The 17,561-nt window shown below is 40.5% G+C and overlaps 1 protein-coding gene across 2 annotated transcripts in view; it reads left to right on the forward strand.

Moving 5' to 3' along the window:
- ATF6 (activating transcription factor 6) overlaps positions 1 to 17,561 on the forward strand; it is a 134,248-nt gene that overhangs the window by 22,563 nt on the left and 94,124 nt on the right. The window contains exons 10-13 of one of the 2 annotated variants that reach the window (XM_089516008.1): positions 2,217 to 2,336; positions 10,393 to 10,506; positions 13,493 to 13,595; positions 14,650 to 14,703. In XM_089516008.1, the coding sequence (XP_089372134.1) occupies positions 2,217 to 2,336; positions 10,393 to 10,506; positions 13,493 to 13,595; positions 14,650 to 14,703 (391 nt within the window). The remainder of the gene's footprint in view (positions 1 to 2,216; positions 2,337 to 10,392; positions 10,507 to 13,492; positions 13,596 to 14,649; positions 14,704 to 17,561) is intronic. The other variant, XM_089516009.1, reaches the window with a different exon arrangement.

Genomic DNA, 17,561 nt, shown 5'->3' on the forward strand with positions numbered 1-17,561 from the left:
ACATTAAAACAATTAAAAAAATTAAAATAGATTACTTATTAAAAGAATAAAAATACAGTTAAAAAGATAAAATTTTAAAACATTTAAAATGATACAACACTCTAGTCCTTTAAGAAAATTGTTTTAAAAAACCTGTCTGCATAAGAAGGTTTTAACCTGCTGGTGGAAGGCCAACAAGGAGGGACCCATCTCTGGGAAGGGAGTTCCAGAGTCTAGGGGCAGCCACCGAGAAGGCCCTTTCTTGCATTCCCACCAACTGTGCTTGTGATGGTGGTGGGATGGAGAGAAGGGACTCTTCAGAGGATCTCTGGGCCTGGGTCAGTTTATATCAGGATATATGGTCTGCCAAATATTGTGGACCTGAGTCATATAGGACTTTATAGGTCATAACCAGCACTTTGAATTGTGCCCAAAAACAAATGTTTACTTTACATGCAAAATGGGGCTGAGAGGTAACATAAATGGTGATTCAGTTTCACTGTGGAAAGGTATACAAACACTTCTGTTGAATAGTATGGGGATCCGAGGATTCAGAATGCTGTTTACTTACGCATTCTACAGTACTATACAACTTACTTAGGAATATGTCACATTGAATGTAGTGGAGATTTACTTCTGTGTAAACATGTATAGGATTATGCTGTATTTTGGTTTGTGCAAACAATTTTAGGCTGCATCAAAGCTTACCAGCATCGAGAAATAAAGGTCAGACATTCTGAAAATGCTGCACTGCTACCCATTTATAATAATGATTTGAATCTTGGGTCACATGTTATACTGAGAAGAGTTCTTGTGTCAATAAAACTGGAGTTTAGTGTTATATCATGTGCTGGGTTTACCATATGATAAAAATAATTCGTTTGCTTGCAGCTGTCAAATGTGGATTCTGCACTTTGCCCAGGAAAGGGTCACTTGAGCTGGTGTTTTGGAGATTCTTGTCTAGAAAAGCGAGTACAAGAACTATTTTCCTGACACTTACCAACTTTACCCATTTTCATTTATGCTGCTGGAAACGTCCCAGCTCTAATATAAGCATTATTCTGTTCTCAGAAAAATATATATAACCAAGCATATGTTTCAGATGATATCATAATTAGCTGAAGCAAAGCAGTTACTTACTATAAAACTTAGATGTTGTTGTTGTTTTTTAAAAAAAATAGAACTGACATTTAATTACATAGGTTTTGCTTTTTAACCAGCTTAACGAATCAAGTCCAACTAAATTGTCTAGCATAGATTGCTTCCCAATTTACCATTCTCATGTGTGTCTCAGGGAAACAAGAGTGTAGAAGTACCAGGTGATCTGATTAAACTTGTGCTTCACTGATCAGTTCTTTGCAGATGTGACAGCAGAATGTCTGCTCTGTGTGTGCTTACTTTTTCCTTCCTCCTGGCAATATGGGTAGGGTATATTTAGACTTTTATCCTGCCTTTCTTTCAAAGACATCAGTGAATGGTCATGGTTTTCCTGGTGCTATCCTTTTCTTTGTTCCTGTCATTCCTGAAAGACAGGCTTGGCTCAGAGATGACTGGCCCAGGGGAAGCCTGTGAAATTCATGACTTAGTGAGAAGTCCCACTCTGCATTCTTTCTGAGGTACTTTCTGAAGAAAGGCAGCAACAAAATGGGCATCTGCTGCTAAGTGTGACCTCTCTCAAATCAATATAGAAAGATGAAGTCCTGGTTTATGATAGCACACTCTTGTCTTGTGTATGGAAATGAAGAGGCAAGACCAGTTTGATATTGAAAACTAACCTGTAGAGGTGAAGAGAATAGGTGAGTGTAGGATGCATGGTGGTGTGTGTGCGTGTGCGGGGGGGTCCTACACATTCTATGGTCATCTATTCCCTTCACCTACACTGGCTAGTTTCCAAAAGCCAAACTGGTCTTGCCTCTTCGTTTCCGTACACATTGACCAGTTCACAAGGTCTCACTAACGACTATTGTTAAAACTGGACTTGTTACTTAATTTCCATACACAAAGGATTTTGAATTTGAATTGACATTCTCACCTACCAATGGCATATATATGTCAGTCCCTGGTCCCTGGTAGAGGGAAGTCTATGAAACCTCATGCTGCCAACTTCTTTATTTCAATTAGTCTCAAAGGTGCTACAAGTTCTCTCTATGTACTGATTCTACAGACTAACATGGCTATATCTTTGCTTGCCAAAGGAATCTGTGATAAGATTTATTTGTTTTACCTTTTCTTTCTAGAGTTCTTGAATGGGGCTCCACTTCTGATGAACTTCATAATAACCCTGCTCACCAGAGCAGGCATCTTCTTGAATTCTCTGCAAGTGTACCTCAGGGAACAGATGACAGAAGTAATGATCGGTGAGCATAAATGCATACAAGCTTCTGGCTTCCAATATATAGTATCTTGTACATGCATAGTAAATGATTATGGTAGGGATGTTTTATAATTCTCAGTTAGTGGAGAAAGAGCCATCTCTTAATGGGTTAATTCTTGTCACTGCCCAGGCTAGGTAAGATATTGCATCGCCTAAAATGAGTGGTCCTCATCTCCTCCTGCTTCAGCTTTTTGCCTTGCCCAGGAAAAGGTCATATGTCTGTTTCCTCTGCTTTCTCTGTCTTTATTTATTCAATATGCCGTCCCTTTATTATGAGATGCAGTGTTCATACAAACATTTTCAAAAAAGGAGAGTGGATGTGGGTTTTCTCCTGCTGAGGCTAGGTGTGATGCAAAGGCAGCAATTTGGTGTACCTGTAGCCAGGTAGTATTAGTTCCTTTAAGGAGGTTTTTATTATAGTGGTGGTTATTGGCAACCTGACAGGAAACAGGTCTAAGATGTGGTAGGACTCTTTTGGATTGATTATTAGATTCAGTTTTCAGTTGTGTATTCAGTATTGAAGAGAGATGGCGATACTGTACTCCTTCTATGTATTTATTGTAAAAAGACAGTTTTTTAAGGTAAATATTAACATTTTAAGGGTGGGAGAAGGAGAATCTTGAGACTCAGACCTAAATATATATATATCCCAAAGCCCAAAAGTACAGTTAAATGTAACATAATTGCAACAACAGTTAATAACAAACCAAGAGGAAGAGTGTATGGAGTGTGTCCCATGCCTGAATCGAGCTATTAAATGGTGATCTCCTCAGGGGTGTGTGTGTGAAGGGGAGGGGTGAGCATTATTACTGTAGATTGTAGGAGCAAAGATCTCAGTAGTAACTTAATCATAGAATCATAGAGTTGGAAAAGACTGCAAGGGCCATCCAGTCCAACCCCCTATCATGCAGGAAATCTAAATCAAAGCATCCCCGACAGATGGCCATCCAGCCTCTGTTTGAAGACCTCCAAGGAAGTAGACTCCACTACACTCCGAGGGAGTTTGTTCCACTGTTGAACAGCCCTTACTGTCCGGAAGTTGCTCCTAATGTTGAGGTGGAATCTCTTTTCTTACAGTTTGCATCCATTGTTCTGCGTTCTAGTCTCTGGAGCAGCAGAAAACAAGCTTGCTCCCTCCTCAATATGACATCCCTTCAAATATTTAAACAGGGCTATCATATCACCTCTTAACCTTCTTTTCTCCAGGCTAAACATACCCAGCTACCTCGTAGGTCATGTTTTCCAGACCCTTCACCATTTTAGTTGCCCTCCATTTTCTCCACATCCATTTTGAATTGTGGTGCCCACAACTGGACACCATATTCCAGGTGAGGCCTCACCAAAGCAGAATAGAGTGGCACTATTAATTCCCTTGATCTAGACACTATACTTCTATTGCTGCAGCCTAAAATTGCATTGGCCTTGTTAGCTGCCACATTGCACTGTTGACTCACATTCAACTTGTGGTGTACTTGGACTCCTAGATCCCTTTCACACTTAGTCTCATTCAGCCAGTTGTCACCTATCCTATATCGGTGCATTTCATTTTTACGCCCTTAGTGCAGTACCTTACATTTCTCCCTGTTGAATTTCATTTTGTTAGCTTTGGCCCAGCTTTCTAGTCTATTCAGGTCATTTTGAATTTTGATCCTGTCCTCTGAGGTATTAGCTGCTCCCCCTAATTTGGTGTCATCTGCAAATTTGATAAGTATGCCCCCAATTTTGTCCTCCAAGTCAAAAGAAGAGGAAAGGGTAAATTGGAGGATTTAAATCTTAGATAGATTTAAAGAAACCTATCTAAGAGATGGGAAAGATTAGTTAGTAAGAGAGCTGTTAAGATAGGTTGTTTTTGTTTTCCATATAAGAAGGCAGTTACCAGCACGAGTAAAGGGTGAATTGCATTCAAAAGCAGAAAATGGTGGCACATTGACATTAGTGCCAGAGCAGGAGATGTAACAAGGCCCATTGGCATTCAGGAGAGTAAAAGAGGGAATGGCGGCATTATGGTGGCATTTCAGTAATAGTGATAAGGCACTCTCTTTCTTTCTCTCTCTCTGGCGTCCCCTAGAGATTGGCGCCCTAGGCAGCTGCTTAGTTTGCCTATAATATGGACGAGCCGGCCCTGTTTCCGTGGCCCCCCACTTACAACTTGTGAACCCCCATTTTTTTCCCATGCCAACATAACCCCCCCCCCCCCCCGTCAAGTCTCCCGTGGACCCCTGGGGGTCCACCTGGACCACTTTGGGAATCACTGTGATAGAGCAAGGAGTAGGGTGGGAAAGGATTGTTGGTAGAAAGAGAGTTGAAACAATATGGATGCAGTTTAGAGTGAGGCTATTTCCATGTAAAATGTCATCTTCAGAATTGAGAATAATTAACAGTTGTTAGTGGGAAGCCTATTCTTTTCAAATATGGCAGCCATCAGTCACTAAGATTAGGGTGGGAAGATGAAGGGGGAGAGAGACTAGATGGCGGGGGGGGGGGGGAGATTGTTGGAGAGAAACCAGAAGTTGATGCATGGTGAAGTTCAGGGTGACGGTAGTTATGTTTAGCTATCCACTTTATGATGTCAGAAGATCTCTTCTCTGGTTATTTTATTATTATTATTATTTTGAGTTGAAATTCGATCAGAGTCACTTTAATAGTGTGACTAGTGTAGGCTCACCAAGATGATTGTGTTTTCCTTGTTTTGCTGTCATCCAGGATTTGGTTGTTTGTTCAGGCTTGGGTGCAGTTGAAGATGAGACATTATTCTTTACCTCTCTCTCAAGTTCCTGGGGCACTTTAATGTCTAAGCCTCCACATGTGTGAAGTAGATGAGTTTTAGTTGTAGTGGTCATGACAGAGTTATTGTTAAAGACTACTAGGTCCAACTCACATGCTTGCTTGTTGGAGTAGAGAGGTAAAGGGTTTTAAACTCTGGCATTTTCTTGATGTTTCAGAAGAGACATCTTGGTATATTGCACAGTGGAATCCTGGTAAGGGCTGCTGGTAAGCTTCTTCACTATTTGTGGTTTGTTTTAATAATGTGCAAAGTGTACGATTATGTCTCTGGGGAGCGTATTTTGCCTCGGATTGAGAGCTTATATTTGATGTGTTCGTTCTATGTAAGTGGATAGGAGATTGAGTCCTGGATAGGTGTTATTCTGCCATGATATGGAATCATGTTGTTTTGCTCCATCCATTCAGGAATTCTGCAGATTCTAATATTTAAGCGTGTATTTCTGTTTCCAAATCCTCCATCTTGTTTGAAACGTATTCATTTGATCTAAATTCTGTATGCAGGTTTCATTAGAATTTCCCTGTTCAAGAGCCATGTTAGCTGTGTCTATAATATCAGAGCAAGATGTGACTGGAAGACTGTATCCTACATACAGACATAGCCTAAACTCATGGACACTGCGTGCTCACTAACTCCTGATTGGCTGATAAGTTTTGCTTACTACATCACATATGTTTTTTTTGCTATTGCGTAGCAAAACTAAATTCATCTATTTTCTGTTCTTCCCTCAGAACTGTGTTATCTGTTATAGCTGTACTCCCCTAAGTTCCCAGAGAAAGAAATGTCAGTAGCAACCGAAAAGAACAGGCCTCAAGGCGATATTTCTGATTCATGGGGGAAGGGGCGAGGGTGGAACGGATCCCCACGAATCAGGCGGGACGAGTGTAGTTGTATGCCTTTTCTCAACTTCTTTTCTTGTAAGTTACATCCAGCAGTGGAATACACTGTTTCAGAAAGCGGTAGAGTTTCCTTCTTTGGAAATTGGATGGCCATCTGTTGGGATTGCTTTGATTGTAAGGGATGGCCTTTGGGACCCCTTCCAACTCTATAACTCTATGATTCTGTGATACATTGACAAAAAACAATTCTGAAGGAAAAATCTGCTCCTGGAAACACTGAATCTAGTTTTAAAAACCAGTCCTTATAAATTGGCCTGGCATTAAATAAATAAATACACGTCTAGTATTCTCCTCCACCCCCCTTCTAAGTCTGTCTGTATAAGTAATCATTTTCAAGGTAGCATGTGTGTATTTGTTCCTGATGCTCCAGCTGAGCCTGTAGCTGCTGTTTGTTCCTTGGGTTGCCTGGACAGCGTTCATTCTCTGTTTCTCTCCTGGTGTTTTTGTTGGTCTGTTGCAGAGGCTTACTGTCAGGTACTGTGCAAATGTGTGCTTAATTATCTCCATATTGCAGCTTTGGCTTTCTCAGCTAATGGGTTGTTTCATCCTATCGGAGTCTTTTCTCCAGAGTCTTTTGTGTAATCAGCAACAGATGTGCTGAAATCATGAATACTCAAGGAAGTTTTGTAAGTTTTGCAGCAAGACAAGAATGTTAGTAATGTCTTTACAACCAGCATTCTCTATTGTAGGCACTCTGCTTGAGGTCCACAGAACACATGCCTTGTTTAGAGGGAAGGTTTGGGAGAAGTGAGGCTGCAGCACTGAAGAATTCTCCATTTTTCATCTTGTACTTGTGTTGCCATGACTTGACTGATCTAATTGTGTCATGTATCTGCTGACTTGCCTCTGTTATTGATTTCTTATATGAAGTGAGCAATATGGTGTTGAAGCTGTTGGTTTCCACTTTGTGTCTCCTTCAGCCTTCGCACTCCTTGTAGCCCTCCCTTCCTAATTGCTGCTCCTTCATGTTTGCATACCGTTTCTTCTGATAAATGATTCCAAGAGTTTTTTTATTTAGTATTTTTGAAATTTTACAAAACAAAACAGATTTAATATTCTTTCCATACATGCATGTACTTTTGCATCTTATTCATTTTTTTTTACAAAAAAATCATAAATATCACCTCAGTGCACCCTAACCACAGAGCCATCCAAAATTTTGACTCCTCCTGTGGAGGTAATTTCCCATCTTCTTTTCTTACTAGATTTTTAATAATTTTTTCCATGTTTCATCAAAATAGTTTCTTTTCCATAATTCTTTTTTTACTTTCAATTTACTTGTTAATTTGTCATTAATTGCTAGCTTCCAAACTTCTTTATACCAATCCTCCAATTTCACATTTATTTGTTTTCCAGTTTTTTGCTGTGATTAATCACGCAGCAGTAAACAAATTTGTTACAAGGTTTTTTTCTTCTTTCCATTCTACTTCATTGTATATTGATAACAATACTATATTTTGTTTTCTATCTATCTTTACATTCACAATATTTTCTATCTCTAATATTACTATTTCCCAAAATTTTTGTACATATTTACATTTCCACCACATATGTAGATATGATCCTACTTCCTGACAGCCTCTCCAACAATATTTTGAATTATCTTTGTTTATATTATGTAGTCTCACTGGTGTCAAATACCATTTCCAAATCAATTTATAATAATTTTCCTTAATTCGCACCGATAAATTTTTCAAATGTCTTTGTTCCCAAATCTTATTCCATTCATTATTACAAATTTTACATCCTAATTCATCTTCCCATATTTCTTTTAAAATAGTTTGATTTAATTTTTCTCCTTTATTCTCCATTAATATTTTATAGATTTTGCTAGTTATACCTTTCATATTTTCATCTTCCTCCATTTCTTTTCTTTCTGAACTATTTGTTCAAATTGTATATAATTTCCTTTCCCTATATTTTTCTTCCAATTTTAAACCATTGTTCTATTTGCATAAAATGTAGCCAAGATGTATTTATCCCCCTAAGTTTTTCTTTTATATTTTCTTTTCCTATTTTTAATTCCACCTAATTTTCCATTTTATCTATTTTCCTTTCCTTTAATTCTTTATCAAATAAGTCTTTTAAATTTTGGGGGAAGGATTTTTCCTTTATTATTGGTGTTATCATTGAGTTTTCATTCATTAATCCTTTTTTATATTTATTCCAAATTTCTAATATATTTTTCATAAATGGGTTTTCAATTTCTTTAATTTCTTTCCTACTAATTTCTTTAAAGAAAATTTTCTCTATTTTCATACCTATCTCTTTTTTCCCTATTTCTAACCAGTCCAAATCTGAAACATCCAACATACCCTCTATTACATATCTTAAGTGGCTGGCTTCATAATATCCTTTTATATTAGCGAGGCCTAACCCTCCTTTTTTCTGAGACTCGTACCAAAATTATTTATTAATCTACTTCTTTTTCCTCCATTACAATATACATTTAGTAACTGTTGCCATTTACTTAATTCTACCTCTGATGTTTTTAGTGGTATCATTCTGAATAAAAAAAAATTAGTTTCGGTAAAAATTTCATTTTGACTAATGCTATTCTTCCAAACCATAATAATTGAATTTTCTTATATTCTACTAATTTTTTTCAATTTCTTTCTGTAGTACTATAAAAATTTTCCCTTCCATTTCTTTTAAATCTTTCGTTATATTAATTTCTAAATATTTTATGTTACTTTTTATTGTTATCCCTAACTCTTTTTGTTTCATAAACTCCAATTCTTCTTTTTTGTATAATTAAATAACATCATTTCTGATTTATTCCAATTAATTTGAAGCCCTGCTATCTCTCCAAATAGATTCAAATGTTCTTTAATTTTTCCTGTCTGTCTTTATTCCTCTTTCTACTGCTGCCTTTATGATGAATTATTTTCAATTTTATTTTCCAGCCATTAATTTTTTTTCTTCTTAGCCCCGGTTTGTACTTGGGTAGGTGACTGCCTATAAATACCCAGTGCTGTAGACAATATTTCAGAGGAATGAACTGGCAAAATCACATCTGTATATTTCTTGCCTAAGAAATCCCTATGAATTTTATAGGGTCAACATAAGTGAGTTGAGAGATTACTTGAAGGCATGTACACACACTCATAGAGCTCTTAAAGACAAAAGAGATACAGTTGATGTCTGATGCAATGGGAGGGATGGATTGGTAGCTATTATTTAGGATATTCCCCTTAAAAAAGCTCGCTTAAAATTTCCCCCTTTACACTGCTCCAAAGTATGAATTCATGAGTTGGGAGGGATGTTCCTATACAAGGGTATTAGTCATTAAGTGTGAAAGAAATGGAAGCTCAATATGAAAATTCAGTTTGTTTCTATTTATTTCCAGGACACCATCAATTTATTTATCATTTAAAAGGGAAAAAAGACAGGTCTTTGCTTACCATCTAAATTTTGCTGCTGGGGAGGAACAGGAAGCAAGGCAAATAACAGTGATACAGTCTCACTTCGTTTGTGATGTGTCAGAGCCATGAGAAAGTAGTCCCCATCCCCATGGAAGGTTGCCTGTACATCTCATGTCTTTTTTTTTAAAAAAGAAGCTTCCTGGAAAGACCTTCAGAAGCAAAAACTTTCAGCATGTCTTTATACATTTCTTTTGCCCCACTTTTTCTTTTCTTTTCTTTTTTTATTCTAGATAAAATGTTCCCAGATTGAGCAAAACCTAAGGCATTTTAGACCAGTCAGCTTAATTGTAGTCACAGATCAGTTATAAAGACAAAAAGCAGATGTAGCAAATACAAACAAGCCCCTAAGATTAAAGGCAATACGCAGGTACAAAAATCCTTTATATATACATAGGTGACAGTTCACCAAAAATCATTCAGTAGGTTTAAGAGCCTGGTGTAGAGGTTTGAGTGTTGGACTAATGTTGGACTGCCATTGGCAGACAACTAGTCAAGGATTGGTCAGTTTGCTGTTTTCACTGGATTAGATAGGACTGTTTGTTGTTAGTTGCCCTCAAGTTGACTTTGACACATGACGACCTTGTGAGTGAGATATTTCTGAGTCTCCTTGTCCTCCACTGCGTTACTCATTTCCTATATACTTATGCCTGTGCCTTCTCTTATTGAATCTAGCCAGCTGATGTGTATAGTCTACCTCTCCTTCTTCTGCCCTCTAGTTTTACTAGCATCATTGTCTTTTCTAATGAGCCAAAGTACAATAGCCTTAGTTTTGTCATCTTGGCTACCAGGGATTTGCTTGAATAGGCAATCAGAAATCTTGTCAATCTTGTATGGAATCTAAAAATAAGATAACTTTCATTTTTGTATACCTTAGCAGAAATGCTACTTTAGCAAATTGTGTTGTTAAAGGTCATACTTTCTATTTTTTTCTAGGTTAAAACATTCTGTTTCAGAAAATAAAGCACTGATGGTAGTTACTGAGGAGCCAGTGCTATACATCTCTCCAAAACCTTGCAAGTCATTGATTAACCACACTGAATTACTCAGGTGAGCAACCTGTTTGTTGGTGATGAGGATTTTTAGTGCTTGAGAAATTCAGAAACTTGGTGGCTACAAGCTGTATAATGTTTTCCGAGAGCTGTTCTCTTGTATTATATACTTAATAATTTATGTAAAGATTGTAAGGACAGGTTGCATGGACAGGTTGCATACCTGTAACGGTATTTCTTCGAGTGGTCATCTGCAAATACATACAAATGGGTTGTACTGCGCCTGTGCAGTGCTGCTCGGAAAACTTCTAGAATCACTGGGCAAAGTTTACTCTGCAACTTTTTGGCGGTAGCTCCGCCCATCCCTTATAAGCCCTTTGCATTCCTGCTCTTTCCCAAGTTCCGCAATTGGAGCCGTGCAAGAGACATGAGAATGAGCCAGTGAAGAGCAGGACACTGAGGGGAGGACGGGCAAGATTTGTATGTATTCGCAGATGACCACTCGAAGAAATACTGTTACAGGTATGCAACCTGTCCTCCATCTTTGTGATCTCTGCAAATCATACAAATGGGTTGAGACTGACAAGCTTAGGTCAGCGGCGGAGCGAATGTCATGAGACCCAAGCAAGATATGAGGTTCAAATCAAGGTGTGTTTATTAATCACAATAAATAGTTTGAACCCAAAAACTGTGAGTCATTTTGGTACCTCAACAACAGCACTGAGATTGTGCAAGACGTAAGGCACACAAGTCGCAGTAGGTCATAAAGACCTGAAACCTGTAGTTCAACAAATAATAATATTGTAACATGAAAGAAGAACAACACATTAGGTCATGCAAGACCCTTGTAAACTGCATAAATGCTGTAAACCAGCCAAATTTGGCAAAAAGGCATTCAAGTCAGAGCATGGAACCAACAATAGAAATGCAATACAATCATGTCAGCACATGTAAACAAATGAAAATACAGTGTAATTCAATGTAATCCCGAGACCAACACTGCCCTTCCAAATCCCATTTGGCCCTGGTGTCCAGTCTGTAGTGCTTAATAAAAGTCAAGGGCTGGGACCAAACAGCAGCTTTGCAGACATCCTCCAAGGGGACCCCCGCAAGGAAAGCGGAGGATGTCGCTACTACCCTAGCTGCATGGGACCGAACCCTGGTCGGGAGAGGCTTGCCCAATAGTTCATAGGTAAGGTGGATGATACCAGCCACCCACTTAGAAAGTCTTTGTGGAGACAGGGGGAGTCCCAACTTCGGTTCCGAGTAGCATTGAAAAAGTCTCTCGGAATGGCTCGAACCCGCAGTTCTGTCCAAATAGAAGACAAGCACCCGCCAAACGTCCAAAGTATGCAAACTATGTTCGGTGTCGGTGTTCGGGTTCAAGGCTAGAGTCGGCAACGCAATGTCCTGGCACATGTGAAAGGCCAACACCACCTTAGGCAGGAAGGTGATATCGGTACGGAGGGCCACTTTGTCCTTATGGAACCTAAGGAAAGGTTGGTCCCTCTGTAAAGCACAGAGTTCACCCGCATGGTGGGCAGAGGTGATGGCCACAAGGAAGGCAGTCTTCCAAGACAAGAGTCTCAAGCCCGTTGTGGCCATGGGTTTGAAGGGCTTTGATTGTAGAGCAGGCAGCACAGCGTCCAGACTCCAAGCCAGTGTCGGTACCGAAACCGGAGGGTGGAGGTTGGAACAACCTCTCAGGAAACTTCACAAGAGGGTCCCTGAAAAAAGAAGGTTTGCCATCAAACTGGAAATGGGAACAGGTGGCAGAAAGGTAGCACTTAACGGATGTGAGGCGCAGCCCCGAATCCACAAGTGCCATCAGGAACTCCAGTACCACCGGAGTTGTCACTTGCGCTGGAGAGAGGCCTCTCTCAGAGAGGAACAGGCGAAATCTCTTCCATTTGGAAGCGTAGGACTTCTGGGTTGTGGGCAGCCAAGATCACAGTCTGTACCAAGCCACCATCGGCAAGCTCTCGATGTCTGAGTGCCGAACCTGGCCGTTCTGGAAGGTGAGGAGGTCCGGTTGGAACTCTCCAGCCTTTCAAGAGAGGAACTTCATATGAAAGTCCTTATACCTTTTGCAATTTTTCTTGTAAAAAGGTAATAACTTTATCATTTGCAAGGGATGAAAAAATATGCTGGCAATTCAGATCATCATTGTTGCTGTTGTTCCTTTTGGTGGCCTTCAGAATAGTTGTGGCATCCCTTAACCTTATGGTTATTTCTATGAATTACCCAGTTTCCAAAGAACTTCAAATGTGGAAAAAGGCAAATTATATTTGTTACTGAAAGCATAGTGTGTTCTATTTGTCAAAGTACTTACAACATATCTGTGATCAATGAAGCTATTTGTTATACAGGTAATTAATGATTCCTACTGGAGTTCTGAAAGCAGAGTTGGAATGTATACTCTCACACAGGGGTAGGCAAACTGCGGCCCTGCGAGGCCTTGGGACCGGCCCCAGCCTGGTCCTGCCGCCGATTGCCGCCGGGGCCTTTGGGGGGCAATTGTCTATAGAAGCCTCAGAAACATGCATTTATATTAACATTTTTTTAAAAATCAGCAAATTTTTTTTGCGTGTCCTCCATTTTTTAAAAAAAGTGTCTTCCATTTGAAAATTTTGTCCTACATTTGTCCTGGTTTATTTATATATTTATTTTTTTTTTAAAAAAAATTATTTAATTATTTATTTTTTTGCTTCGGCCCCCCAGTTGTCTGAGGGAAAGCAACCTGGCCCCCGGCTCAAAAAGATTGCCTACCCCTGCTCTCACATATTATTTATTGTAATATATTTGGTCACATATTGATGAATAAATCCAAGGGTTCTAATATTTTGGCTACACGTAGATGTACTCAGGGATTCTTCTTGAGGCTGGGTGTCAACAAAAACTCTTCTAAAATGAAGTGTCAGTATCATCTCTTTATCAAGACTTTTTGTGGTTGTGTAGAAAGTTGTCTTTTACCTTTTTTGTATGTCTCTCAATCATTTTTCTGACTTTCCAACACAGAAATAATTATACTATTGCATTTCCAGACTGAGTCATGAGCTGCGAGGCTGGGTCCATAGACATGAAGCAGAAAGGACAAGATCAAGTAGAATGACAAAAAATCTGCAGCAAAAAGTTCAGGCTGTCCAGGTACACTTATGGTGCTGTCTCTCACTTTGTGCAAGACCAAGTGGCTAAGGTAGCTAATGGGCTGGAACCAGGAATATGTGTCTGTATGCGGTGTGTGTGTGTGTGTGGGGGGGTGGTCCGTAGGACTGCCACCAGATCTTTGGAACCAAGAGATAAGACCTATCTAAAGCTTCCAAAAAGTGAATTGGGCTTTCATGGCTCCTGTTGACTTTCTATTCCAACCTATTTAAGATAATATTGGGATATTCATACCCTCTCCCATGCTAACATGAACTCAAAAGACTTGGTATTAATTCATATTTTATCTACTGCTGTTACCACCCTCCACACACAACAAAGATTTAAATGTTTAAATCATAGAATCATAGAGTTGGAAGAGACCGCACGGGCCATCCAGTCCAACCCCCTGTCATGCAGGAAATCCAAATCAAAGCATCCACAACAGATGGCCATCCAGCCTCTGCTTAAAGACCTCCAAGGAAGGAGACTCCACTACACTCCGAGGGAGTGTGTTCCACTGTCAAACAGCCCTTACTGTCAGGAAGTTCTTCCTAATGTTGAGGTGGAATCTCTTTTCCTGTAGCTTGCATCCATTGTTCCGGGTCCTGTTCTCTGGAGCAGCAGAAAACAAGCTTGCTCCCTCCTCAATATGACATCCTTTCAAATATTTAAACAGGGCTATCATATCACCTCTTAACCTTCTCTTCTCCAGGCTAAACATCCCCAGCTCCCTAAGTCGTTCTTCATAGGGCAAGGTTTCCAGACCTTTCACCATTTTAGTCGCCTTCCTCTGGACATGCTCCGGTTTCTCAATGTCCTTTTTGAATTGTGGTGCCCAGAACTGGACACAGTATTCCAGGTGGGGCCTGACCAGAGGAGAAGTTGAACATGAGTCAACAGTGCGATGCAGCAGCTAAAAAGGCCAATGCAATTTTAGGCTGCATCAATAAAAGTATAGTGTCTAGATCAAGAGAAGTAATAGTGCCACTGTATTCTGCTATCTATCTATCTATCTATCTATCTATCTATCTATCTATCTATCTATCTGTTTTAGAACCTTGAAGGATTTCCCTTCCCCCTAATAGTTACTTCAAGACCTCCTTTGAAGGTACAGTATTGTGTGTGTGTGTGTGTGTGTGTGTGTGTGTTTCTGTTTGTGTGTGTATACACACACACTCTCATCCCTCCATATTTGCGGCTTTGATACTTGCGGATTTGATTACTCACGGATTTGTTGAATGTGTTCTCCCTAGGAATCTCTAGGTCCTCCAATGCAACTCTGTGGTGAACTTTAACTAAAGGTTGCACTGAAAGACCTATAGATTCCTAGAGACGACACTCCTCTAGGCATTTGAAGCTCCTCCAGTACAATTCTATGGTCAGTGTCTGTCGGACATTGACCACAGAGTTGCGTTGGAGGACCTAGAGATTCCTAGAGAGGGGTCCTCTCAGGTTAAAACATGGTGGTGGTGTTATTTGTGGTTTTTCCACATTCACTGGGGTCTTGTGCCCCTAACCCTAGCAAATATGGAGGGGCAAGTGTATACTCTTTTAACGCACTGTTGGTTGGATCTCCACATTCAGGTTGATTTCGGAGTGTTTCCTGTGTGGTAGCTTTTAAAAGGCCTCAGTATGTCTCACAACATTGGGCAAAGTTCTTAAAAAGTAGACCTGGAAAGAGCTCCTCCTCCACCCCCCACACACGTCAAAAAACGCAAGGATTTCCTTGAGTGCCTTCAGACAGTTTGGAAAGGAATTTTATTCTAATTCCACCCTGTTTCGTTTTAATTTCTGGATTATGCATGCTTCTTTCATAACAGATCCATCTCTATAGGCCTATTTTGCCAGGCAAACAAATGCCAGGGCAGTGATGATGAGGGCACACCTTTATTTAATAGCTGATAATAATGTGTCATATTTTTTGAAAATTATTATTAAGTATAATAATAGTAATAATATAACAGAAAGAAGTTGGCAGCATGAGCTTTCGTAGATTTCAGTCTACTTCCTCGGATGCATTCTAGCAAACACGTAACAGCTGAAGTTATGTTAGAAATACAGCTAGAAATATGGTTATAACCTCTTTGGAGTACTGTAACACACTCTTGCATGAAGGTGTCTTTGAACACTGTTCAGGCACTTCACCTGGTTCAAAGTATTCTGGGACTGTGGACCAGGATACGTTACAATGCCCATATATTTCCCTTCCTACAGCAGCCTTCCTGGCTAGAATCTTAGAGTTGGAAGAGACCGCAAGGGCCATCCAGTCCAACCCCAATCTGCCATGCAGGAACTCTCAATCAAAGCATCCCCAACAGATGGCCATCCAGCCTCTGCTTAAAGACCTCCAAGGAAGGAAACTCCACTACACTCTGAGGAAGGACTGTGTTCCACTGTCGAACAGCCCTTACTGTCAGGAGGTTCCTCCTAATGTTCAGGTGGATTCTCTTCCTGTATCTTTCATCCATTGTTCCGGGTCCTAGTCTTTGGGGCAGCTGAAAACAAGTCAGCTCCCTCCTCAGTATGACATCCTTTCAAGTATCACCTCTTAATCTTCTCTTCTTCAGGCTAAACATCCCCAGCTCCTTAAGTCGTTCCTCATAGGACATGGTTTCCAGACCCTTTACCATTTCAGTCGCCCTCCTTTGGACATGCTCCAGTTTTTCAACATCCTTTTTGAACTGTGGTGCCCAGAACTAGACACAATAACAGGGCTATAAACAGTATCGCTCCCGAGCTTCCTTTGCAGCCCTCTTCTAATAGGAAAGCATGGTATACGGAAGATCTTCGGGAAATGAAGCAGGCCGCACAATGACTAGAGCGCAGCTGGTGGAGACATCGGCGCCTATCCGATAAGACACTTCATCAGAGCCTCTTGAAGGCCTATGGAGTGGCAGTGGGTGCAGCAAAGAATTCGTTCTATGCTGCACGTATTGCATCTGTAGAGTCGCGTCCAGCAGAGCTTTTCAGGGTGGTGAGAGAGCTTACTCAGCTGCCTCCCGCCCTGAACCCTATATTAGCACCAACTAAAGCCTGCTGTGAGGACTTTAACAACTTCTTCACAGATAAAATCTCTCGGATAAGGGCTGATCTCGAATCCGGCATTACAACAGAAGCAATAGGAGAGGTATCCAGAGCTTCTGTGGCCTCTGTTAAACTGGATCATTTGGAGTTTGTAAATACCGATGAAGTGGACAAGCTCCTTGGAGGTTTAAGGAGGACAACGTGCGCTCTCGATCCCTGCCCTTCCTGGTTGACCGCCCAGGGAGGAGATACAGTAACTACACTGTTACGACTCATAATCAATGAATGCATCCTTCCGAGAGGGAAAATTTCTATCTAAATTAAAGTTAGCAGTGGTTAAACCACGACTAAAAAAACCCTCTCTGGATCCCCTGGTGAGAAATAATTACAGACCAGTCTCTTTGTTACCATTTTTGGGCAAGGTGATCATGAGAGCAGTTGCCTTCCAACTCCAATCTTTCTTGGATGATACCAATTTTCTGGACCCATTTCAAACTGGCTTCAGAGCGGGCTATGGAGTTGAGACAGCCATGGTCGCCTTAGTCAATGATCTCCGTTTGAGCGCCGACAGGGGAAGTGTGACCTTTTTGGTACTCTTGGACATCTCAGCGGCTTTCGATACTGTCGACCACGGTATCCTTCTGGAATGCCTGAGAGAGTTAGGAATCGGAGGCACTGCGCTCCAGTGGTTCCATTCCTACCTCTTGGGTAGATTCCAGATGGTGAAGCTGGAGGGCGCTTGCTCCTCTAGGAGGGAAGTGACATCTGGTGTCCCTCAAGGAGCTATTCTGTCCCCCATGTTGTTTAACATTTACATGAAACCGCTGGGAGAGATCATCCGGAGATATGGGGCGAGGTGTTATCAGTATGCTGATGACACTCAAATATGGTTCTCTATGTCTCTGACTGACTCAGTGTCTAAGGACGGCATCTCTCCTCTGA

Source organism: Sceloporus occidentalis, unplaced genomic scaffold, assembly GCF_023333645.1.
Source record: "Sceloporus occidentalis isolate IW3139 unplaced genomic scaffold, rSceOcc1.0.p SCAF_3, whole genome shotgun sequence".
NCBI classification, from domain to species: domain Eukaryota; kingdom Metazoa; phylum Chordata; class Lepidosauria; order Squamata; family Phrynosomatidae; genus Sceloporus; species Sceloporus occidentalis.